Source organism: Sphaerodactylus townsendi, linkage group LG02, assembly GCF_021028975.2.
Source record: "Sphaerodactylus townsendi isolate TG3544 linkage group LG02, MPM_Stown_v2.3, whole genome shotgun sequence".
Taxonomy (NCBI): domain Eukaryota; kingdom Metazoa; phylum Chordata; class Lepidosauria; order Squamata; family Sphaerodactylidae; genus Sphaerodactylus; species Sphaerodactylus townsendi.
In genome coordinates, this window is record NC_059426.1 from 159168503 (window position 1) to 159195515 (window position 27013).

Sequence of the window (27013 nt, forward strand, 5' to 3'; positions counted from 1 at the left end):
ATATACCAACAAGGCAACACTTTCACTGACCAGGTCTCCCCAATCCATAATTCTAAGTGTGGCTGAGAGACAATACAGCACTTTCGTCCTTCTTTCAGAAGACCCAGTCTCAGTTAGCTTTGGGAGTACCGCCCTCCTGTATCCAAGGCAAGAAACTTCGCCACAAAAGACTGCCCCCAAACACAGCCATTTAAGGCACTAGTTCAGGGGTGGCCAACCTATGGCACTCCAGATGGTCATGGACTGCAATTCCCATCAGCCCCTGCCACCATGGTCAATTGGCCATGCTGGCAGGGGCTGATGGGAATTGTAGTCCATGAATATCTGGAGTGCCATAGGTTGGCCACCCCTGCAATAGTTTGTTTGGATCAATACATGACACAGCACACAGCTTTATAAAGTCTGCTAGGCAAATTAATCATTTTGGAGCACAGACCATCACATTCCTATCCAGGGAGGAATCCTCGAATAAAGTCAGTGAAAAAGAATATCCTTACCAGCCCATTGGTGTGATTACACATATCCCATAGAGGAATCAGAGCTAAGGTAACTCGGGAACCATCCTCAGCAGGGATCTGGTTTTGTCGTGTCATGACGGATGATACCGCCCATCTACAAGCAACAAATACACAGCTCAGTGGGTTTAACAGAAAAAGACACAGATCACACAGCTTACAGCAATCCTTCCCAGCTTTCTACCAATGGCAGAAAATATTCAAACCTTTACACATTGTGTATCACTGACAACTGGAATTATACATTATTATTAAACATCTGCAGTATCCTAATTTTTGAAAACTGTTTTCACAAACTAAATGTAAATGAAGCAGTGAAATTTTCCACAAATATTTTGGCACTGTTTGTACAGGAGTCACATGGCAACTTTATAATATCACTAAAGATGCCAGAAAATTAAACTGTGTTCCAAAGAGCAAATTCAGACATGCAAAAACTTGTATTCGTGTTGTTGTTACAATTACACCCCTAGCAAGAGGAAATATATTTTCTTTTATTTTTACAGTGTTCTAAAATGTCTGACTGTCACTGCTGGATAAGAGATATATAACAAGAAAATTGGGACGGACTATATTATGACCACAGTGTTTAGAAACAGCAATAAAAATAATAGCAATTGGCTAGCTGAAGAACTTGGAATTTAAAATCCAGATGGCGCAAACAATTACATTCTACAGCTAAAATAACTGCATTCCACAACCTTTTAATTTAAATGCTGTGAGTGGACGGGAGATTCATGATTAATAACTCGATTATTTTTCCTGGGAAGCATTTGAAATCTTAATAATCTACTTTCTAGATAAAAAGGGTAACCCACCTGTAATCATCGTAAGTGAAAGAATCCTTTAATGGCAATTTGCTGGCATTAGGATGGGTCTGAAAAAGAGGAGTCGGGAGGAAGAGAGGGGGGAAAGGGGGGGAAAAACACACACACACGGAAACAGAAATCAGTCAGCAGAATTTCATTATTTAGCTGCCTAACAGATCCTAACAAGAGCCAAATGAAGCAGGAGGCGTCCAGCCGTGCTACAGAGGGATCATCATGCTATTATGCTCTCATACATCACTGTCAACTTAATTTGTTGTGCCCAGCAGCCGCCATAAATCTGTTTCTTCATATTTCAAAGACTGGAACCCACAAACAACACATTCTCTCTCTCTTTCACTGGGGAAAAGAATTTAAGGTGGACTTCCATCGCCCTGCCAGACATGAAAACTGGACTGTGAAGTCAAGGTTGCTTCTTCTCCCGCCTTGGTATTTTAACTCTGTCTTGTTCGCACTTTTTACAATTATCTTCTAAACCCCATTTCCATGCATTGAAAAGATGTGTGTGTGTGTGTGGGGGGGGGTGTTGTTTTGGTTTTTTTCCTACTCACAGGTTGCAGGCCCTTCAGAAGCCCCAACAGAGGAAAATCTCAAAGGGGTTCGACTAACAGGCATAAGCTGTTAACACGGGCTGCACCCCAGTCAAAACCAAATAAAACTAACAAGGCAATTGGATTCCTCCTCTGAAAATGCCATTCAGACTGCACGTCTGAAGAGAGGGCATAGAAAGTGACCTTAATTATGAGGAAATAAGGATGATTTAAAAGAAGATATAATTATGGAGGACTTGCTCTTCCTTCCCCATCAAGCGAATGAAAGCTACTTCAAGTCCGCTCCGCTTCACAGATTCTTAAGTGCTACCACAGCTACACCTGACTTTAAAATAATATTTAAATTTTGTTGGGGGGGAAAAAACACACGGCCTCTTGTCTATTGAGCCCCATTAACAGTATCATTTCAATTACATTTGAATAGGCAGGTTTCAGTAAGTGATCAAACAAATGGTTGTTTCCAACGATACAAATGAGTTGTGCTTGGGTGTATCTTTGCAGCGCTGCCGTTAATGCAAGGAGCTCTCCGTAGCGCGTCTTTTCTCTCTCTCTTTTTTTTTTACTCTTGATGCATTAGCATCACAAGTGCATGGTAATTTATCATCTCTCACAGTAATGTACTTGCTGGCACTGTGTTGCAGGACAGTAGGGGATGAGGTAAAAGTGGCTCAGACCATAAATCAATTAGAAAACAAAAGCTTGTGCTCAGTGCACAATTTTAGGCAAATTATATATTACAAAAGGTTGCCAATTGGGTGTTACGTCCCAGGTGCCTGCTCTTGCCAACCCCTTAAACTAGCCCGGCTCTGTGGATGGAGCGGTGTTGACCATTCTTGTAGGAAGTAAGCTATTCGGTTTGCGTGCAAAATTCCATTTCCAATTACTTTGCTCTAGTTTTTTTTTAAACAAACAAACAAACAAACATGCATATATACAAAGTCATCTGGGTTAACTAGTTCAGCCCATTTTATTAATACCATCTCGATAACGCAGTGCTTCGAAAGTTCCAATTCAGACAAAACGTTGATCACTAGGTATACTGCAAACGGCCAAACTTTTAAAGCAAAACCAGGTTCAGTACAGCATGCCCAACTAATCCTATTTGCAGCTGTAACCCCCGTGGAAGGTAACAGCAAGAATGAAAGCCAAATCCTTGGGCAGGGTGAACCTCCCACCCAGGAGTATTTGAGTGAAAATTCACTTCCCAATGAACAATTTTTCATTCTTGTTTAATTTATATTTTGTACATAAACCTGAAATTCTTAGACAACCAGACATTCCTCCAGGCAACTTTGAAAAAAAAGACCTAGGCACATCATAAAACAAACTTACACAGCAAAACTCGGTTATTATATTTAATTTCCACGTAACAATTCAACCTGAGCAAAAAAGCAGCTCTTGCCACTAAAGTCACAAACTGGGAGATCCAGCTTTCTCAAGTGGCTAGAATGGCTCTGACGCCACCTACTGGCATTGGAGTAAGATGCATTTAAAACCAAGAAACAAAATTAGACTGGCCTGTGTATTAAGGGCATGCCCTGTTTTCTTCAAGGTGGAGCTGGACATCATCTGAGTAGTTCAGATTCCTTAAAGACACTAGATTCAAGGCTAATTGTACCCTTTGCACTTGATAACCAATGCAAATGGTTCTTTCTCCCACCCTGGACATTCCACAGGTATATATACTCCACTTGTTTTACTACCATCAGATCCTCTGAAGATGGCAGCCACAGATGCAGGCAAAACGTCAGGAGAAAATGCTACTGGAACACGGCCATGCAGCCCAGAAATCCTACAGCACACCTCAAATTCATTTGCCAGACTAAATACAGTGATTTCCCCACCTCAGGAGAGGAGGGTTCAAGACTCGATCAACCACAGCATTGAGAAACTGCTTTTTTGCTAGCTGGCCATGAAACTGATGAATTAAAATATATTAAAAACATAATACAAGCAAGGACAGCAGCCTTCTGAAGGTTTACCTGGCTGCCTTAAACCAATCAAGGATGAGCTTTAGTTACCAGACAAGTTTTAACAAGGCAGACATTCTTAAAAGAGTTCCTTCAGAAGGTAAAAAGGTAAAGTTTCCCCTTCAGTCATGTTCAACCCTGGGGTACCACTGCAAACAGTGATTTTATAGACAAGCCGTTTTTGTGGGGTAGTTTGCCATTGCTTTCCCCGGCTATTCTTTACCCCCTAGCTATGGGTACTCATTTACCGACCAAGAAATGGATGGATGACTGAGGTGACCATGAGCCAGCTGCCAGGATCTCTGACCTACAGGGGTCTCGAACTCCTGACCGTTTGAGTGGCAGTGCAAGAACTTAACCACTACGCCACATGGCTCCTCTCCTTCAAAAGACCATTACACAAAACAGGTGTACGAAAAGATCCCATTCTTCACCCTTTCCTAGAATACTGCCCTTCTAGGAAAGAGGCAAGATGAAACAGTCTCGTCATACACCCTAAGGAAACAGGAAGATATCTACCAGAAGCGGTCCATCCCATGCTATTCTGGCCCAGTCCATTATTTTCATTAATAGCAACATGTACCTCTCCACTGCTACTGCAGGCTTACTGAACAGTGCCAGCATCTCATCCACTTTCCAAAGCTAGCTATTTTAATACTGAAAACAATCGGTGTCCGTCACACACCTTTAAAAGATTCATACTTCCCGTTTCATTGCTTATTTCCATTCAAGCAGATTACTTGTTAAATTAAAGGGTTATTTTACTGATGAAAAACTGAAACAGATGATGTTTTAGAAAAGCGGACGGAGACCTGTCCAAACCTCCGGATCAAGAGTCCATCGGTATGATGTACAGAGATGTCCAAATCATAGTTCACAGGGCCTATAACCAACGGTGGGGGGGTCCTACCAACCAACTGGACAGGAAAGGAAGCAGCAGCAACTTCCAGGAATTCTGCCCCCAACTTGAAGCAAGAACTCCCCACAATCTTCCCTTCAATTTAAATTTTAAAATTGCATTTTAATTCATATTAAACCACTATGCCAGCATGGTGTAGTGGTTAAAAGAAGATGGATTCTAATCTGGAGAACCGGGTTTGATTCCCCCTCCTCCACCTGAGTGGCAAAGGCTTATCTGGTGAACCAGATGTGTTTCCACACTCCTACATTCCTGCTGGGTAACCTTGGGCAAGTCACAGTTCATTCAGAACTCTCTCAGCCCCACCTACCTCACAAGGTATCTGCTGTGAGGAGGGGAAGGGAAAGGAACTTGTAAGTCACTTTGAGTCTCCTTACAGTGAGAGAAAGGTGGGATATAAATCCAAACTCTTCTTCATATCTAACTTTAAAAAAAGGTTTGTTTAAAGCTTTAAACAAAACTGTTTTGTTCATCTTTTTATTTTTATATTAAATTTCTAGACCACTCCTCCCCTTTCAGGCTCAGGGTGATTAACAACATTGTAATCATATAACATAAATCCAGTAACCGTAGCTAAAACAGTATAATAGTATAGTTTACAACTAACAAAATAAATGTGGTGACACAATTACAGTCTACTAAAAATTCCCATAACAAGAAGTTTGGATTCAGGCGGGATTCAGTCCATCTGCTTCAACAGCTCCACCTACAATGAAGTTCGAAAAATACCATATAGAATCATAGAGTTGGAAGAGACCCCAAGGGCCATCAAGTCCAACCCCCTGAAATGCAGGAACACACAATCAAAGCAGTCCTGACAGATATATAGATTAGTATCTTGATGTTGCCTCTAAAACTGTACAGGGTGATGGTGGAAGAAAAGACATACATACACATTCAGAACCCCACACCATTGGTACTTTGTAATACATAACGGTACACGTTAGAAACATTCAGCGAAAGCAGAATTTCATAGTTTAATACGATATTTTCAAACTCACTGCCCTTTCCTGATCCCAAATAGAAGAAGAGTTGGATTTATATCCCCCCTTTCTCTCCTGTAAGGAGACTCAGAGGGGCTTACAAACGCCTTTCCCTTCCCCCCTCACAACAAACACCCTGTGAGGTAGATGGGGCTCTGTAGAGCTGTGACTAGCCCAAGGTCACCCAGCTGGCATGTGTGGGAGTGGACAGGCTAATCTGAATTCCCCAGATAAGCCTCCACAGCTCAAGCGGCAGAGCGGGGAATCAAACCCGGTTCCTCCAGATTAGAGTACAACTGCTCTTAACCACTACGCCACTGCTGCTCCTCATACCCATCTCCACATGAGACTGCATTTTGCCACAGCGTTTGCACTGAACTGGGCACAGCACACCAACCACTACTGAACTGCCATGCAAAATAATACCGTCTCACAGAAAAAGACGCACATCAGAGAGCGGCACTGTAAAGAAGTTAATTACTGTATTTCTGAAAACGCTATCCAAAGTGTTTTAACATGCAAGAATCTCTCGGGTAAAATGACCAAGAGAAGAATGCTCTGATTAAAAAAAATTGATTCGGCGTGCAGCTTTCCCTTTTACAGTTCTGCAGTAAAAATGAAATCTCCCTAACAAACACTTAATAAAACCTGTCAATATATCTAGAAAGAAAAATGACACAAATGCATTAAGTATTAAATACCCTTGGAAAAAGTCACATATTCCATGAATTTTTGATGTACTATCTTGACATTAATGTAAAACCTTGATATTTATAATTGACAGATATTTAATAAAGTATAGAATACGGCGGCTGCACAGCATGCAAATTTTTCAGGTTGATCAAAAAGAGATAGACACATATTCAAACGGAGCAACCCGTTGATGAATGGCAAAAATCCAGTGTAAGTTCATGCACCCAGAACTCTTGAGCTTTAGAAACAGGATTGCTTCACTTCGGCTGAAACAACTCCCTCTATATTCAGATTTTTTAAATCACTGCAAATGGAAACAGTGTAACTAAAGATTACTTTAAAAACCGGTGTTTTGTTTGACATAAGTCGTAAGGCTATTTACACAAATGATTGTATGCTTAATACATCTGGTTGTTGGGAACGAGAAGAACAGAGAATTAAAGAGAAGAAATGAAAGAATGGATCATGGCACCATTATCTAGTGTCAGTACACCTTTAGTGCAGAACCCCAGCTTTGCCAGACTATGGGAACATGACAAAGCCATTTAACAATTTACTTAAAGAATGGCCTTAACACACGTGAGACAAATTCCAAACTGATGTCATGTGCTGATGTAGGGAAAGTACCATCACTCCTATTCTTTGCAATGATAGCTTGGATCATTATTCCAAGATTGGGGGGGGGGGGGGGGGGAAACCCGGAACAAACACCCCCCCATGTAAGACTGAATCTGGCCTATTATCAAAGTCCTTACAAGGTGCACAGCTCTTATAATTACGGTCCACATGTGCAAAAATCAACTAGAATACTAATCTGAACGATCTGTATCCCAACCAGGCAGTGGCATTAAAGAACTGCGATACAATATACCATTCTGAATTATTAGATTATATACCGTGTTTCCCCGAAAATAAGCCCTATCATGATTTTTCAGGATTTTTGGAGGAGGCTTAAAATATAAGCCCTACTCCAAAAATAAGCCCTACCGGTAGTTGCAGATCAGGATGGTGTGATCCAGCAGGGTGCTCCCTGCCAATGAGGATGCAGCTCGCATCACACGTGACAGGGAATCAATGGGGCTGCCGAGAGCCCGCCTTAATGAATTGTGAAGGTATCGCATTTTCCCAAAAATAAGCCCTCCCCCAAAATAAGCCCTAATGCATCTTTTGGTGCAAAAATTAATATAAGATCCTGTCTTATTTTCGGGGAAACACAGTATGAGTTCCCTGACTTAGTCAAGATACACGAATGGCTATTATTAACGATGAAGTTGCATGCTGCAGAATAAAACCACTGGTTCACTGCCAGATTCAGGCCTTCAGAGACCACATCTTCTGGCTAGCTATAGTTTGCCTAGTACTGAGAAGAGAAGCCAAATATCTTTTTTAAACGCCACCTGATATGAGGATCTTATGTTAGTTATCATCTCAATGTGAATTCTACTTAAGACATCGGAGGGGAGAAATTAAAGACACTTTTAGACTCTGAGTGATTTAAGTATTAAAGCACGCTTCTTTAAACTGATGAGGTCAACACACACACACCCCTCGCTGGCCAATTAAACTGCATTGTGGCCACATTCTCGGTAGAACCTTACCTCCGTTCTAGTCAAGTCTGGCCCGCTGCTGAATATAACAGCAGGAGAGCAAGAGAAGCAACCTCATTAACACCCAAACTGGATGCAGCGTGATAGTTTCGGCCTAGGATGGAGAAGAGTAAAAAGCAAGCATGCTCCACAATATGTGCGCACCAGACCCCGTGCAGGAGGTTTTCTGGCACTTCTTGTCTCTTTCTCAGATTTAAAAACGGTTGAAACAGCACCTCTGAACCAAAGCTCTTCTGTGTAGAATCTAGCCCTGGCCTAGATAAAAGTGGGGTTGGTACTTGGATGGGAGACCACCAACGAAGTCCAGGATCACTACACAGAAGGAGGCATTGGCAAACTACCTCTGACTGTAAATGGACTGATAAATGGACTGATAACCCTACTCACAATACAATGCACTCAACCACACCTTTGCATGGCAAGTTTCACCCAAACACTTACTGAATGTATTGTCGAAGGCTTTCACGGCCAGATTCAACTGGTTGTGGTGGGTTTTCCGGGCTGTGTGGCCGTGGTCTGGTGGATCTTGTTCCTAACATTTTGCCTGCATCTGTGGCTGGCATATTCAGAGGTGTATCACAGAGAGAAGTCTGTTTCACAGTGTGTCATGCAGGCGAAACGTTAGGAACAAGATCCACCAGACCACGGCCACGCAGTCTGGAAAACCCACCACAACCACCTTTGAATGTGTCCTGCTTTGAAAACCCCCATGGCAGTTGCCATAAGTCAGCTGCAACGATGGCAAAAACAACACCAACAAGTAGAATCTGTAGTTAATATAGACGGCTGTGTTGGCCCAGGGCAAAAAAATTGGAATATGCAGAATATGTTAGCTGCAATTCAGTTCAGTAACCTTTATTAGGCATTTACAAAACAAGAAGGGGAAAAAATGTCAAAATATAATGCAAGGTTAAGCTTAGCAAAACCTGAGGTATTTTTCTAACCACACCAGACTTTCAAAAGAAATTTAGCTACAACTTCAGATATCTCAACTTCAGTATTATTAAGCAAATTAATCATTTTAGCGTTGCCAGATTTAGCTGCAATTTCAAACTGAGTTTAATCATGAGTTATTTTATTGAAACCCTTAGCTTCATCGGTATCAGCTTTAAAGAGTGATGATCAGGGTGAAGTAATGGGGAACTGGAAGACTGCTCTGCTCAGGGATATTTCAAGCCTCTTCCTTCAATCTTTAGCTTCAAAGCTTGGTTATTTACGGCATGACAGAAAATAGGTTGCCAGTGTTCTATCCCGCTTCTCTGCCCCAGGTCTGTAACTAGTTAGAGAAGAAGTACAAGTAGGCAGGACCTATTTTTAAGTTCAAGAAGGAGGAGGAGGAGAGGAGTTTGGCTTTATATCCCCCCTTTCTCTCCTGTATGCGACTCAAAGGGGCTTACAATCTCATTTCCCAAATAGGCCTCTGCGTTCTGCAGAGGCCAATTTGCTGGTAGTCCCCTGCCCCTCATCGATACGGCTGGCCTCTACCCGGGCCAGGGCCTTTACAGCCCTGGCCCCGTCCTGGTGGAATGCTTTACCATCTGCTGTTCGGGCCCTGCGGGACCTTTGAGTGAAGGATTCCTTGGGAGCCTGTAAGACCGGAAGTTATTCCACGGGCGCTGGGGGATGCCAGCTGCAGACTGCCCGCCCCGGAGCCCCCATGACAGTTTTACCATCTTCAACATTGCCTGATCACTGATACCATCCATGTTTGGGCAATGCTGGCCCTCCTGGCCTTTGGGTTGGGCGCCATCTGTGCATGCCTCTGGGCATGTATTTTTATTTGTAATTTTTGGAATTGCTGCTATAATGTATTTTAATGAATTTTAATGTTTTATCGTTATATTGTATTTATGAGACCTTATATTGTATTTGTTTTATGTCTCATTGTACACCGCCCAGAGCCCTTCGGGGGTTGGGCGGTTTATTAAGTCTAATAAAATAAAATAATAATAATAATAATTTCCCTTCCTCTCCCCACAACAGACACCTTGTGAGGTAGGTGGGGGTGAGAGAGTTCCAAAGAACTGTGACTAGCCCAAGGTCACCTAGCAGGAATGTAGCGTTAAGAGTATTTGGCAGCTATGTATATTTAAGTTTTGTAGGAGCAATACCACTTGCATCCTTCGGATAATGCTGAGCAGCTGCCTAATTGAGGTGACCTTTGCCAGCTGCTTAATTGGGGCTTGGCTTCTACATACCTACTGCTACTTTTGCTACCTCTTTCTCTGTTCATGCACATTACTGTGTATGATTCTTCTTCCTAATATTGATGTATGTTTTATGTCAGTGCTTATGCACTCAAGTTTTTTACTACTTTCTTGCGTATATATGTTTTGTAGCCTGCTTTATCCTTTTTTAAATTCTATATAAAAAGAAGTAACTTTCTTAACCACTCTGCTGCGTTTATTATTCAACTCTGCTAAAGATAGGTTATGTGAGCAAGCCTTCTCTCAGGTTTTGCACCCAGGTTCTATCAGGTTATGGCCCCAGACACAGGCCTGTTTTGTTGTGCCAGAGTTTAAATAGAGTTTGTTTGTTTTTTCTTCCTCTCCCCCTTGTTTGTTTTTTGGAGTGGAAGCCTCTGCCTGTATGCCTGGCTTGGTTTTCAGGAGGTGAGAAGAATAAGGCTACTTATGTGCAGCATACCTCTCAGCTTCTCGTAACTGAAGGCTTGAGATGGCTATGATGGAAGATTTGTTCCGACTTTGGAGGGCCATTCCAACTATGGAATTTGGAGAAGTCATCTTCACTTCACACTCTATTTGGAGATGCTGGAGAGTCACCTTGAGCGGGACCAGCCTCCAGATGATACTACTCGAGAGGAGATAGCGCTCTTTGTGAAGGAAGAACGGAAAGTTGTGAGTTTGATATTTCTGTCTGTTTCAAGTGAATGTCAGTCAGCAAAAATTGACTTGCAATCAGCTAAGGAGATGTTCAATGCTCTGAAAAGACTGCATGAAAGGGACTCATGGTCTCATTACTTTTCTGTGAGGAGACGTTTGTATAACCTCTAGCATAACAAGAGTTTGGATCTTAAAGAACATTTGTTGCAGCTGAAGGACTGTGTCACTCAGCTGACCACACGTAAAAATCCTGTTTCAGAGCATGAGCGGTTAACAGTACTTTTGATGTCCTTGCCTAACACTTTTGTAGAGCTTGTGTCTAGGCTTATGCAGAAAGAGGACTTGATTTTTGAATGCGCTGTTAACCAAATGCAAGAGGAGATTGAATTACAACTCTTTAGTTTGGAGAGGAGGCGGCTTGGGACTCTTTAGTTTGGAGAGGAGGCGGCTGAGGGGGGATATGATTGAAGTCTACAAAATTATGCATGGGGTAGAAAATGTTGACAGAGAGACATTTTTCTCTCTTTCTCACAATACTAGAACCAGGGGGCATTCATTGAAAATGCTGGGGGGAAGAATTAGGACTAATAAAAGGAAACACTTCTTCACGCAACGTGTGATTGGTGTTTGGAATATGCTGCCACAGGAGGTGGTGATGGCCACAAACCTTTATAGCTTTAAAAGGGGCTTGGACAGATTTATGGAGGAGAAGTCGATTTATGGCTACCAATCTTGATCCTCTTTGATCTGAGATTGCAAATGCCTTAACAGACCAGGTGATCGGGAGCAACAGCCGCAGAAGGCCATTGCGTTCACATCCTACATGTGAGCTCCCAAAGACACCTGGTGGGCCACTGCGAGTAGCAGAGAGCTGGACTAGATGGACTTTGGTCTGATCCAGCTGGCTTGTTCTTATGTTCTTATGTTCTTACAAAGAAGTGTAGGAGGAAGAAGACCAGATGATTCTTCAGAACAGACTTGTTCAAAGCTGTCTATGGGACATTGTGGGCAAAAGGAGAAAGTATCTAATTGGCGAGAAAATGTAGCACCTGTGTCTGAAAGGGCTTCTAATTGGAGAGGTTATTAAACAATCAGTCGGCTGTGGTATGTTATAGGTGTGGCCAAAGAGGGCACAAAGCTCCGCAGTGCCCATTAATGGTCACCAAGCAGAAAGAAGTGAAACCTCTCATGAGTGAGTATAAAGGTTCAAGGAGAAGTGTTAACATACTGTTTGCATCTGTCTATGATGAGAATGAACATATAATTTTGGATAGTGGTAGCAGTGTGCATTTATTTTCAAATGAAAGGTATTTTGTGGGAAAAACACACTGATGACCCAATAACAATAAACTTTGGAAATGGGAGTAATATCATGTGTAATCAGAAGGGCACTATCTCCCTCAGTACCTGTATAGTCAATGAAAAAGGAACAGTTTATGTAACTGAGGTTTAGTTTTCAAATGAATTTAAGGCTAATGTACTGAGCTTGTCCTTGTTTGAGAAAAAGCAATGTAATATTAACATATTTAAAGGAATGTGTAGTTTCTCTAAACCAAAAGATAATACTAATGGCAAGGAGATGTAAAGATGACCTTTACACTATAATAGAGGACAATGAGGTCTATGTGAAAAATGGTGAGGATTGCAATAGAGCTGTGCACCCTTGTGAAGGTGTAAAAGCATCAGCTTTCAAGGGGGTATCTAGAAGGAAGAGCATCCTGAGAAGGATTCACTCAGCAGCGGTCGTGGTAACAGCAGAAGCAGTTAAGGAAAAGAAAACGCAGGAACCCAGGCGTTGTTCACTTCAAAGAACAGAAGGGTTTTATTCCTTGTTTCCAAAAGTCACAAAACAGTCTGACAGAGTGCAGCGCAGCAACTGGATAACCAAAGCACGCATAGAGCAAACTGTTCTGTGCATATATATAGAGACATTCAACCAATCAGGGAGCAGTGATGCAATCACACTAGATGTGCTTGGTCATGGTTGCATCACCCACTGAAACTAGGTGAAAGGTGGAGGATTGCATCAGCCAAGCTGTCAAGTAGATTTTGTTGATCTAAGTGTCAAGTCCTAACACATCCAAGAAAGTCAGCCTCAAATTCCTGATGTTAAGGAAGAGGATGCTGCAATCCTTCTAGATGAAGATGAGAGTAATATACCTCGTCTTACTCCATCTGATGAAGTAACCCAAAATGAGTTGCAAAAACCCACAGAACTGACCCAAAAGTGCTCTAGTCAATCCATAGAAGTGGCTCATGATGAGCTAGATTATCCAAACTCATCAGATGATAAAGACAGCAATTGTGATGAAGCAAGGGAAATGCAGGAGAATTCTGTCCCTGATATTAGGAGATCAGAACGCTCTAATAAAGGAATTCCACCAGCAAGGTTGTCCTACCTTGTTAGGCCATCAGAAGCATTAGAGCATGCATCTTGTAAAAGGTCTTGTGAACCTCCAGTTAGTAATCAAACTAATGGGAGTAAGGCACCTGTAGTCCAATATGCCACAATAAGAATTTTGTTGAGTGTGGCAGCAAGCAGAAAAATGTTTGTAAAATATCTGAAAGTTAAATCTACATCTCAGTATAGCATTCTGGAAGGGGAACAAGAGACCAGATCTTGCAGTACAAAATTAGATAAGATACTATTGAAAGGAAAGTTTAAAAGGAGTGTCTCAGATCCCGGGTTATATACTAAGAATCAGAATGGTAGAAAAATGTATATTTTTGCTTGCATGGATGAATTACTTTGTGCCTATGATGATCCAGCTGATTATGAGACTGTAATGATTTGAATAGGAAAGTGAAAATTTGAAAACTGGGAGATGTTAATCACTATCTGGGAGTTCAAAATGACAGAGAAGTAGATGGCAGCTTCCTGTTAAGTCAAGAACACAATATTCAAAGCTTGTTATGCTTCTTGAGAATGGAAGATGCAAAGGCAAAGTTTACACCAATGGAGCCTGGTTATTTGAAGGAGCAGTATAATACCAAGCCTTTGCCTGAGGGTACTGTATATGGAGAGGCTTTGAAAAGGGTATTGTATATTTCCTGTGGCACTAGGCCAGATATGTGCCACTGTAAATATATTGTGTAGGAAAACAGCTCGTCCTACAGAAAAGAATTGGGGAGCACTTAAAACAGGGGTAGGGAACCTTTTACGCTCAAAGAGCCATTTGGACCCATTTTCCACGGAAAAGAAAACACATAGAGCCGCAAATACTTTTTGACATTTAAAATGAAGATAACACTGTGTATTTTGGTTATTTACCTTTACTCTTTGTATATAAAACAATTATAGTGTGTTGCTTATGAAATCCACGAAGTGCTACAGAGAAAAATTTTTTTTTATTTATGTAAAGAACACATTTTTAACATATTGAACTTTTAAAAGAAAACAACTAAAAATTAACAAAAAAACAAGTGACCCCCTCCCCTCCCAAACGGCGGATGGACACCCCTACACACACGGATCCCAGCCAAGAAGGCTGCCTTGCACCTGCCCTGTCCCCTGGGTGCTCTGGGGGTGTTTGGCCTGCTCGACGGGCAGCGGCGGCTTCTGCAGCCCTCCTCCCCTCTATGGCAGAGCTGAGAGTTCCCCAGCTCTGCCATGGCGGGGAAAATGCTGCAGAAGTCAGCCGCTGCCCATCGGTACTGCCAAACCCCCCCCAGAGCAGCCCGGTACAGGGCAGGGAGACCAGCACTCAGCCCCCCCCCTCCCCCCCTCCCAACCGGCAGATGAACCCTCACCATCAGCCACGCATCGATTTCAGCCATGAAGGCTGCCCTTGCACCCGCTCCTGCCCCCGGCTGCTCTGGAGGGCGCTTTGGCTCCATTTCGGATGAGTATGGCGGCGGCTTCTTTGCAGCCCTCGGCTTCTTCTCTCCATGGCAGAGCTGAGAGTTCCCCAGCTCTGCCAAGGAGCGGGAAAGAGGGTTGCAGAAGCCTATCGCTGCCCCCCTCGGACGGGCCAAACCTCCTCCAGAGCACCCGGGGACAGGGGCAGGGAGACCATCAGAGAATGGTGTAGTGTTAGTAATAATGGAGCCCAATGTGTTAGAGTTAATCTATACAGCTCATGGTGGCTGTTATTTCTAACTTTTTCCTATATATTTTTTTCGAAAGTTCTTACATTTTATCAGAGAGAAAATAAAAATATTATTTTAGAAACCATGAACACCTTGTTTTGTGCTACTTCATCCAGTCGAGCATGAATGCTAGGACAGCTAGAATGCTAGGACTGGCTACTTAAAGGTACAGTACTTTAAGAGGGCCAATCATGATGTCCTTGCACTACTTCTGAATACTTTTCCAACAAATGCAAAGATAGGGTTCCTTAGGGATAAGGAGCTGTCTCCTTCACTACTGCTACACTTACAGCCCCCATCCCACAGCAGAAACCTGACTGTGGCAGTGTGGCCACACAGCCCCAAAGCGACTTCAGGCAGCATGGGAGCTCAATAGACTTATGCCACCCAAAGGGCAGCATAAGTCTGAATTCCCAACCAAGTAATTCTGCAAATGGCTGGGATGAAGCCAACTAAGATAGGCTCCTCCTGGCCATGCCTGCTATGCCGACAGCAGCAGCAGGGGTGTTGGGATGCTGGCACCATGTCCTGGCTACCGTGTCCCAGGACCAGGAGGGCAGCAGGTGGCCACATGCCAGTGGAGATAGCCCTGTTCAGGGTAAGTGCCCCATGGAGGGCAAATCTACGGCAAGCTGCACACTTTCCACTGGTGGATTTCCTGCCCCTGGATGGTGCTTTTAAGGCTCCTCCATATTTGTGTCAAATTTCCCATTCACTCCCCATATGCTTGAGAAAGGCAGTGGAAGAGAATCAGTGCTCTTCTTTACTATCAATAGCCATCATTCATCTCTACCATGGTGCCTCCTTACCCATCAATGGAAGTGGAGAATTAACATCCTGGGATCTAGGACTGAGTGCTTCAATCAGGACAGAATTAAGCCTCATGCTTCTTCTTACAACTGGCTGCTCCACTCCTTCCTATATCAGTTTGCTGAGACAAGAGCTGCTTCTCAGCCCTCCACTCACCCTCTGTAAGTTTTCTACACTATTTTTTCTGGGACATGTCACCGTCCACAACTTTTTTAAGCATATATAGAGGAGGATAACAATGCCAATAATCTATTGGTTAAATCATATGATTTCTGTGCATGTGCTGACCTCCAAGAACAAGGTGACTTTCAGGATATCCATTGATTTCTGTGAATCAGAAGGCAATGCAAATTAAGCATTGCCAGTCAATTGGTTCTTATCACAGTCCAGCTGGTCTCTATTAATAGACTAACATGCCATCTGCATAACAATGGGAGGAAACAAAGCCTTTACAGCAGTATCTGTCACTCAAAGGCAAGACATCTTTTCCATGAACCAGAGTCTTAGCCAGTAATATGATTAATGCATTTGCACATAGGCAGGCTGACTCTGGCAACTGTCAGCAATTTCAGTGGCACAGGCACAGCCTCAGCATTTACCATACAAGCTCGATGCTAATATGAGAGTGCCTTCCAAATGAACCTGCTGTGTTTCCTCTTTGCATTTTTTATTTTAATTCATTTTTTAAGGTGCATTACCATTCACTGCCAATTTCATTTTATGGAACTTATCTGAGTATTTTTAAAATATATCTATTGCCCCACAATATGTTAATTTAAGTTTAAATTGTTTTTCTGTGATTTAATGTCAGTGTGAGTCATAAAACTGAATATTCATTATGGCCCCCCCATTGGTAGCTGTTGCAGAACCTCTAAACTACCCAAGTCATTAAAAGGCCTGTCATCGCCAGCACCCTTGGCAGCTGTAAATCACAGGGACTCAGACTATAGATGTGAGTCTTAATCTCAGCATCAAACAGAAAATTACTGATATCAATTATCACCAGCAATAATTTCCATCAGTAAATCAGGATTTTCCTGTGAGTTACAGCATGCCTGCATGCTTGCCTTCATAGAGTCATTCATAAAACTTTCCAATCTGCTTCCTGATAAATGCAGAATCCTACTAAAATGTAGAATTGCTCATCATGTTGCAAATCTTGAAAAGACTGCTCAGACTTTGTATAAATATTGTTAATGTAGCCTATTTTTTCAAGTGACAAAAAATGTTTTACTAATTGGGCATTTAATTGTATCATTTTGTTTTCCGTTAAGCAAACAATGTTTGTTATGCACAACAGGAAAGCCGCCGAACCAAAGTCCACTTCAAGCCAAGAAGTCACTTTCCAGTGACCGTGGCCGCTTCCTCCAGGCAGAATGTAAAGTTGCTTAACATTTATGTCTCTTCTGTGGCAGCTATTACTGTGCATTAGCAATGTCCACTGTAATCATAAACCGTGTGCGCTGGGTAATCTTTCAACAACAACGGAAAGTTTAAAAAAAGCTCTGGCTGACAATTTTTTCATGATGTAGATTGCGGGAGTTTAGAGCTAGGTTGCTGCTTTGACACAATGGTGGCTCTTCCCTACTGGATTCACCAGAGAGTAGCTTTAACAATCAGCGTTAGGATCACCTCCAAACACCATGCAAATGAGTGGCACTTTGAGAGTTGATCACCACAAATGTGACACATGCACACTATACAGAAGAAATAGATATACAAATAGAAACAAGCATCAATAGCATTCTATGGTGAATTGAACACTGCTACAGAAACCCTGTCATGTCTCTGCTTTCTCCTTTGGGCGCTGCAATGATAAACAGATGGCTCATGATCTCTATGTAGAGAAACATCTAATTAGATAGCAAAATCCGCTTAGCAGCAGCTGTTCTGGCCTTCTGACCTTGAAACTAGACAATATGGGATAAAGAATGTATTCCCCCCCCCCCCCCATTTCCCCTTACGATAGTTTGCACAGTTTGAATACAGATGCAGAGCTTTTTTCTCCTCTTACAGAATGGATAACCAGTTGGAACTGAAGGGCACACTGGAAACCAAAAAAAGGCAAGTATTGGTTCAACACCTCCATGAGTACTAATTTTGTTCAAGAACATAAAGGAAGATGCATCTTGATTCCCTGCTTTTCTTATCAAACATAATCCCAAGCAAAAGTCTTATTCTGCAAGTGGAAGGGTGCTTGCATTCTTCCAGGAAGAGGCAACTTTCACTAATATCCAGGGCGAAGACTGCAGGTAACGTTGGGGGAAGGTTCCAGATTGGCACCCTATTACATGTGGGGAGGTGCCACAGGGGTCACCCTCTCTCCAATGCTGTTTAAAATCTATATCGTTCCCTGGTCCATCTGGTGTGGGCTTTGGGCTGGGATGACATCGATATGTGGATGACGCAGCTCATTCTCCACGATGAGCCGACTGGCCTCTGCCCTGAGCTCTCCAGCACTGTTTAGAGAAGTGCTCGATCCTTCCAGTCCAGCTTCCAATTCCTTTCCAGTCGGCTTCCGTGCTGGGCGGGGAACGTCCATGGCCGATCACGAATCGGCTCCTCATACAGCTTGGCCGAGAGCGGATCAGCGCTGCGTGGTGTTAGAACTTACCCCGGCATTTGGCGTGGTTGATCATGATCTTTTGGCCCACTGCCTGGCTGCTGCCAGAGTCGCGGGGCATTGTCATTCAGTGGATTGCCTCGTTTCTTCAGGAGCAGTCAGCAAGTATTGATCGGGGGGGGGGGGATGGAAAAGCCGGCGGTGCCAGCTTCATTGAGGGGTGCCCATGGGGCATTATCACTGCTGTTATTTAACATCTATATGAGACTGTTGATCAGCTGGTGCAGAGCTTTGTGATCTGCCATCAATATGCTGATTGACACTCAGCTCATTCTATTGATGATGGAGGGCTGACCCATCGTCCTGAGATTCTACAGCATTGTTTGGAGGCTGCTGCTGGTTGGTTGCTTGAAGTAGAGCAGGTTAAATTCAATCCATGCGAGCGGAGATCAGCCGGCTGGGCGTGGGAGGAATTGGGGACTTTCAGCCACCAGTATTGTCAGGGGGTCTCTTTGGCACCGTTTCGATTTCGCAACCTGGGGAAGTCACCTGGATTCATTTCTTTCCAATGCGAAGACCCAGGTGGCACATACGGCTGGGTTGCTTTTTCTCATGTTGGCAGACCGGAGGCTGGCCTTCCAAAACCCTGAGCCCGCCTTTCCCCGAGGCTGACCCTGGCCTGATAATCCATGCAATGATCACCTCCAGATTAGACTATTGTCTTTCGGCTCTACATGGGCCAGCCACTTCACGTGATCCGGAAGTTGAAGCTGGTCAGGATGTGGTGGCAAGTCTCCTCACAGGGTTCTGTAAGAGATCACATAATGTCCCCGTGTTTAGCCACCTGCAATGGCTCCCAGTGGAATTCGGATTGATTTCAGGTATTTGAGTGTTTAAAGCCCTTTGCATCCTGGAGCCTCATACCTGCCAGACTGTCTTACTTGTAAATACATCCTCTGCATTCAGCAGGGTGAATTTACTGAGTGGTTTCCGCCCTCTATGATGCGTTAGCCTCTGCAGGCCAGGCTATTCTGGTCCTGGCGCTTGCCTGATGGAATAGCTCTCTCTCCAGCTGTTAGGGACCTGTGGGACCTGGGTGGAGTTCCACAGGACCTGCAAAACCGAGCTGTTCCACCAGGCTTTTTTGGGGAGGATGGCCGCGAGATGTCCATCGCTATGATGCACCACCTGTGTCATCAGCGTGTCTATCTTGGTTATTTGGTCCCCTTCAGGGTGTAGGCCAGATGCCTTCAAATGCATCAAATGCATCAATTATATTTAATATATGTATTATGTGTTGCTATATAAATTGCTACTGATTTTAGATAATTTTATTGGATTTTATTGTATATTTACTATTTTTTATATTGATTTGTTGTGCACCGCTCAGAGCCCTCCGGGGATGGAGCAGTATATGAAGTGAATAAATAACAATAAAAATAACCACCATCACCATAAGAACATAAGAACATAAAAGAACAAGCCAGCTGGATCAGACCAGAGTCCATCTAGTCCAGCTCTCTGCTACTCGCAGTGGCCCACCAGGTGCCTTTGGGAGTTCACATGTAGGATGTGAAAGCAATGGCCTTCTGTGGCTGTTGCTCCCGAGCACCTGGACTGTTAAGGCATTTGCAATCTCAGATCAAAGAGGATCAAGATTGGTAGCCATAAATCGACTTCTCCTCCATAAATCTGTCCAAGCCCCTTTTAAAGCTATCCAGGTTAGTGGCCATCACCACCTCCTGTGGCAGCATATTCCAAACACCAATCACACGTTGCGTGAAGAAGTGTTCCTTTTATTAGTTCTAATTCTTCCCCCCAGCATTTTCAATGAATGCCCTGGTTCTAGTATTGTGAGAAAAGAAAAAATTTCTCTCTGTCAACATTCTACCCATGCATAATTTTATAGACTTCAATCCTTATCCCCCTCAGGAAGATCTCCTCTCCAAACTAAAAAAAGAGTCCCCCCAAGCGGCTGCAGCCTTTCCTCATAAGGAAAGGTGCTGCAGTCCCTCAATCATCTCATTAAGCCCTTCTCTGCCTTTTCTATCTCTTCAATATCCTTTTTTTTTGAGATGTGGCTGACCAGAGACTGAACACAGTACTCCAAGTCGCGATTAAGCACCACAGCTTTATATAAGGGCATGACAATCATTGCGATTTTATTCTCAATTCCTTTCCTAATTAAACCCAGCATAGAGTTTGCCTTTTCACAGCTGCCATGCATTGAGTTGACATTCCCAGCCGGAACTATCAGCTAAGGCTTAAATCCCTTTCTGGTCTGTGTGACTGATAGCGCAGCCCTGTAGCATGTTAATGAAGTTGGATTTTTTTGCCCTATATTGCATCACTTTGCATTTTGCTACATTGAACTGCATTGCCATTTCTTAGCCACTCTCCTAATTTATCAAGGTCCGCTTGGAGCTCCTGTAATCCTTTATTGGTTCTCACCACCCTACATAATTTGGTATCATCTGCAAACTTAGCCTGCGGCTTCACCACCCCTACTTCAGGTCATTTATGAATAGGTTAAAGAGCACTGGTCCCCAATACGGATCCTTAGAGGGACCTTTCCTCCCTATCTCCATTGTGAGAATTTCCCATTTTACACCCACTCTTTGCTTCCTGTTTCTCAACCAGTTTTTTTAATCCATAGGAGGACTTCCCTCTTATTCCTTCATTGCTGAGAGTTTTTCTCAATAGTCTCTGGTGAGGAGCTTTGTCAAAGCCTTTTGGAAATCCAAGTAGACAATGTCCACTGGTTCCCCCTTATCCACATGCCTGTTTACATCCTCAAAGAACTCTAGTAAGTTTGTAGGAGCTTAGGATTTACTCTGCAAAGCTTCATGCTGACTCTTTCTCCAGCAGAGTCTGCTTTTCTACATGTTTTTTTTATAATTTTATAACATGACAGATTCTGCAATTTGCAGGAACAGATGTCAAACTGACTGGCTGCCATTTCCGGGTCCCCTAGATCCTTTCTTAAAGATTGGTGTGACATTGGCCATCTTCTTCCAGTCTTCAGGGATGGAGCCTGATTTCAAGGATAAGTTGCATATTAAAGTGAGAAAGATCAGCAATTTCGTAGCAGGCTCTTTAAGAACTCTTGGTGAATGCAATCTGGGCCAGGGGATTTGAAGGTAACATTTAGTTTATCAATGGCTGCCAGAACTTCTTCCTTGTCTACCACTATCTTTGTTAGTTCCAGTTAAGCCTCTAAACTTGGTTCAGGTGCAGGAATTTTCCTCACCTCCTCTTGGGTGAAGACACCACCACCACTGCTTATGATCCTTGTAATACCGTGGGAAGGGACTTGCGTGCTTTGATGACGTTGAGAGCTATGCTGGAGGTATACTACCAGAAGGGGCTTCAAGCCAGACAGGTCTCAACTGAGAAACCAGACTAGGTATACCAACCCTTACAATATGGTGATACAAGTGAAAAATTATTTCTTGCATCAGTCATTGCACGGGTTAACAATTGCCCTGTCGCATGCTAGGGTCCCTGGGCATGCGGCGACAATTGGGCTACAAGTGGACCAACTAACCAAAAGAAAGAAGTATAGTGCGCAAAAAATCGTGCCATCATGGCTTGCTACACAACTCAGAGCCAGAAAAAAAGAGAGGAATGCTTAGGCGGATGTACGAACTGTGGAAACAACACTGCAAGATTCGATTATGTGAAGGAAAGTCAAGAACAGGCAATTTGATTGAAGAGCAGACATTTAATGAAGACCCAGAAAACCAAACAAGAATACAGAAAAAATATGGTTAAGCTAAGGACTAGAAAGCTGGCACAACAAAAGAACTGCATGACCAATTTCTGGAAGATCAAGGACAAGATGGACAATGAAAAGATCTTGCAGTGGTTAACAACTGGAACTCTGAAAAAGGAAACTGAATCCTGATTTTTAGCCACTCAAGAGCAAGCCATCAGAACAAATTGATCAAGGCCAGAATAGAAAATCCTCCGGATGATGCAAAATGCAGATTGTGCAAAGAAGCTGATGAAACTGTAGATCATGTTCTCGCTACTGTGTAAAAAAAGGTGTCTAGACTGAATACAAACAGGGGTACAACTCGCCGCTTTTTTCTCCCCCTCTTTGCAAAGGGGGGGGGGATTCCCCACTCTCCCCAGGAAGGGGCCGGGAGCCGCACCACAAGCTCGAAAGAGCCATTTGTGTCTCGCGAGCCGCGGGTTCCCGACCCCTGACTTAAAAGATTAGCCAGGTACTTAAAGGGTACACAAAACTTTAAGTTGAGGTTGCCTTCAAGTAGGAACATGCAATCAGAGGTTTATGTAGATGCTAGTTTTGAAGATTTTGAAGACCGAAAGTCTATATCTGGCTGTATTGTCCTCCTTGGAGAGGGGGCAGTAAGTTGGGAAAGTCAGAAACAGAATGAAGTTAGCTTATCTACTACTCAGGCAGAGTATATTTCTGCAGCCCAGGGATGTCAGGAATTACAGTGGATCTGTGAAATTTTGGTTGGGATCACTGTTAATTATCCTATAACTGTGTATGAGGATAATCCATCTGCAATTTGTCTTGCTAAGAAGGAAGGTGTTAATGCATGTATCAAGCATATAGATAATAAGTACCATCTTGTAAGAGACCTGCAAAGGAATGGGACTATTGAACTAAAATACTGCCCGGCAGAGAGAATGGTTGCTGACATTCTCACCAAGCCTGTGTATCGTCTGCATTACGAAACTCTGCGTGGGAAGATGAACCTGTTTTGTTGATAGTTCAATCTTTTCATGTTGTTATTATTTTTTGTCCTGTAAAGATTGAGAGGGGGTGTTCGAGTATTTGGCAGCTATGTATATTTAAGTTTTGTAGGAACAATACCACTTGCACTATTTTACATGCACCCTTGGGATAATGCTGAGCAGCTGCCTAATTGAAGTTACCTTTGCCAGCTGCTTAATTGGGGCTTGGCTTCTACATTCTTTCTACTTACTGCTACTTTTGCTACCTCTTTCTCTGTTCATGCACATTACTGTGTATGATTCTTCTTCCTAATATTGCTGTGTATGGTTTATGCCAGTGCTTCACTCAAGTTTTTTTACTACTTTCTTTTGTATATATGTTTTGTAGCCTGCTTTATCTTTTTTAAAACTCTATATAAAAAGAAGTTTCTTAACTACTCTGCTGCATTTATTATTCAACTCTGCTAAGGGACCACATTACCCCATATGTCCCTACTCGGCCTCTGCGGTCAGCAGAGGCCAATTTGCTGGTGGTCCCCGGCCCCTCAATGATGCGGCTGGCCTCCACACGGGCCAGGACTTTCACAGCACTGGCCCCGGCCTGGTGGAACACCCTTCCTCCAGCTGTCCGGGCCCTGCGGGACCTTGGCGAGTTCCGCAGGGCCTGTAAGACTGTGTTGTTCCACCGGGCCTTTGGAGTGTCCAGCCGCTGATATGGTGCCCCCTCCTTGCTCTGGCACTGGTACATCAGAGCCCCTCATATTGAGGGGCCTGCCGTCCCCCCCCCCTTTGGGGTGGGTTGAAATTGAGGCGGGACGCCCTGTTTAAATGTTAATTATTAACAGCTGGTTTTAAGTATTTTAAGACGTTTTATTGATGGAGCCTATGTATTGTGTACTGGATTCGCTCCTGTTTAATGCTTCATGTTTTTATATATTATGTTGTTCACCGCCCAGAGCCCTTCAGGGATCGGGCGGTATAGAAATTGAAATAATAAATAAATAAAATAAATAAATAAGGATAGGTTATGTGAGCAAGCCTTCTATCTGGTTTTGCACCCAGGTTCTATCATGTAGGAGTGTGGAAACAAATCTGGCTCACCAGATAAGCCTCAACCACTCAGGTGGAAGAGTGGGGAATCAAACCCAGTTCTCCAGATTAGAGTGCACCTGCTCTTAACCACTACACCGCGCTGGCTCTAATTACTTATCTAATTTAAACCAGAGAATACATGGCCATCCAAGTCCAAGTTTGTTAATTCATAGCTGCCCTGTGTAAAATGCGATCCAGCCAACTTTTCACTGTCCTACCCGCATGTCTTCTGCTTGCCAGCAATTCAGTGTCTCTCGTGGACTTTTTTCCCTGCAGTTCTTCCAACCACAATTCTTGTCAACTTGCATTATGGAGAGATGCACACTTGGAAGATGTACCCTCAGGTAACAAACACAACATTCTGGGGCAAGCAAAATTAATCACACAGGAAGACCAATTCCCGTTAGGCTAAGAGTCTGTGTGTGGCTTAAATATGACACATATTCCAATGCCTCACATTTATTTCCTGTGCACTGTGTCTTTCTCCATCTTGGACGTGATCCAGCCAAAGTTAAGCACTTTCAAGCCCCACTAATTTCAATGGGAGAATTAAGCGTGGGCTCAGATTTCTCCCACTGAAATTAATGAAGCTTGAAAGTGCTTAAGCTGAACAGCACCCGGTAGATAGAAAACTGAAATAATAATGGCATAATTTTAATAAGTTTATAGGAGTTGGAGAAGCTCTAGGGATTGCAATGTCCTCTCTCATTTTACCCTGTACACTTGTCCCAGGGATGTTACATTTAGCATGAAAACTGTCCAGCTGTTACAACCCTGAAAATTCACTGCCCTGGCTTTCTCTTTCAGAGTTCACGATACACGCTCTACAGTTCTGAACTATCAATTTTCCCAATGTACTGTCCATGGCTTTTGTGGCTGGAATCAATGGGCTATTGCAGGTTTTCCAGGCAGTTTCTGATCCTGACCTTTCGCCTGGAGAGAAACACATATTACAATGAAGATACCAGCTATAGATGCAAGCAGAAAACCAGGAACAAAAACTACCAGCCCACAGCCACGCAGCTTGGAAAACCCACAACAGCCAGTTGATTCTGGGTGTGAAAGAGTTTGACAACTTAAAATTACTTCAGCTCGTACAACAGTTTGGGCAGCGTTCCTGTACAGACACAGAAAGCAGAGAGAAGCAGTTGTACTTAAGTTTTATTACCCTGAACACAGGAAGAGACATTTTAGAAGTTCTTCTCGCTGCGTAACAATACAGCCTTTTATGCTGAGATGCATCACACAAAGTATGGAAGATAATCCATTTTCTAATTTAGTTAAATTACTAATTTCCACAAAGATAAGTCCCTCAAATAGTTTTAACTGTGCTTAGAATATATATCTCCTTTGAGCATTCCACTCTAGACACATCAGCTTTCTACTGTGCTTTGATTTTATTGAACATTCATAACCGCAGTTACATCAAGAAAAAATTAAATCTGAACAATAAGGACTATGTGCCTGTGAAAAAAGTATGATTAACCATCGAGGCACGGAGTCCCAAAACACAGATAATCCCCTGTGGGTGGAAACAGTTGCTCTCTGGAAGTGCAAGTCAATCAGAGGAAAATAAGCCCTAGCACTGCTGTATCTGTAGAAACAACTGCTCATCTGAATTCGTGGCCAGGAGAGGGGTTAGAAACCTCATCTTCTAATAGAAGCGTCTCCACGGACTTCAGCATTTTTCCAGCCAGCATAATATTCCTCCCAAGTGTGGTTTAAAAATGTGCAAAAACAATCTCGTCTAATATTGGCATATATGGTTTTGAAGCATAGCATTTTCAGACAGGGCGTTTGGGGAGACTATTTTAATGGGATCCTAAGCCATTGAGAAGAGCGGAAATAAATTAAAAGTAGTTATGCTCGCAAGCCGGGTCCAAAATACAGAAGATAACTGTTTCCCAAATGATTAGTTTTACGATTTTCAAAATGGAAAGTTCACAGGCTCCCAATATTCTGACTGTTACAGAAAAGGGACTTGGAGAAATAGAAACATATTATCATTTGGATACTAATATTTTCAAGGTGGTGAGAGGGGCGCGTTCAGCTGTATTTCTCTGGCTGCCAAGCAGGGAATCCGGTAAGAACCGACTAGGAAAACTAGCAAAGTAAATCCAAAGGAGGAGGAGAATGCTTAGGGCTCAAACAAACAGGCTATCGTCGAAGGCTTTCACAGCCAGAATCACTGGGGTGTTGTGTGGTTTCCGGGCTGTATGGCTGTGTTCTAGTAGAACACAGCTATACAGCCCAGAAACCACACAACACCCAGTGATTCCGGTGATTTTGTCTAACACACAGGGCATTGAAACCACACAACTACCGTGTTTTCCCAAAAATAAGACAGGGTCTTACATTAATTTTGCTCCAAAAGATGTGTTAGGGCTTATTTTCAGGGGATGTCATATTTTTTTTTTCATGATTTTGCCGCCCTGCACATGATCAGACCAGCTGCCTCAGGGAATCTGTAACTAGGGCTTATTTTTGGAGTAGGGCTTATATTTCAATCATCCTCCAAAAATCCCAAAAAATCATGCTAGGTCTTATTTTTGGGGAAACACGGTCATACAGCCTGGAAACCAGATAACACCCCAAACACCTGATCAGAATATTGTCAAAGGCTTTCACGGCTGGAATCACTGGGGTGCTGTGTGGTTTCCGGGCTGTATGGCCGTGTTCTAGCAGCATTCTCTCCTGAAGTTTTGCCTGCATCTGTGGCTGGCATCTTCAGAGGATCTGACAGACGTCAGGAGAGAATGCTGCTAGAACACGGCCATACAGCTTGGAAACCACACAGCACATCACCTGATCAGAGTCTTTTCGTATGCTCAGGGGCAGAAC

General features: G+C 43.1%; 1 protein-coding gene across 1 annotated transcript in view; it reads right to left on the reverse strand.

The window, feature by feature from the left end:
• Nucleotides 1-27013, reverse strand: part of SETD3 (SET domain containing 3, actin histidine methyltransferase) — a 69787-nt gene that overhangs the window by 16315 nt on the left and 26459 nt on the right. The window contains exons 7-8 of the mRNA XM_048485362.1: nucleotides 1334-1392; nucleotides 498-612 (exon numbers count right to left, since the gene is read on the reverse strand). Coding sequence (XP_048341319.1) covers nucleotides 498-612; nucleotides 1334-1392 — 174 coding nt within the window. The remainder of the gene's footprint in view (nucleotides 1-497; nucleotides 613-1333; nucleotides 1393-27013) is intronic.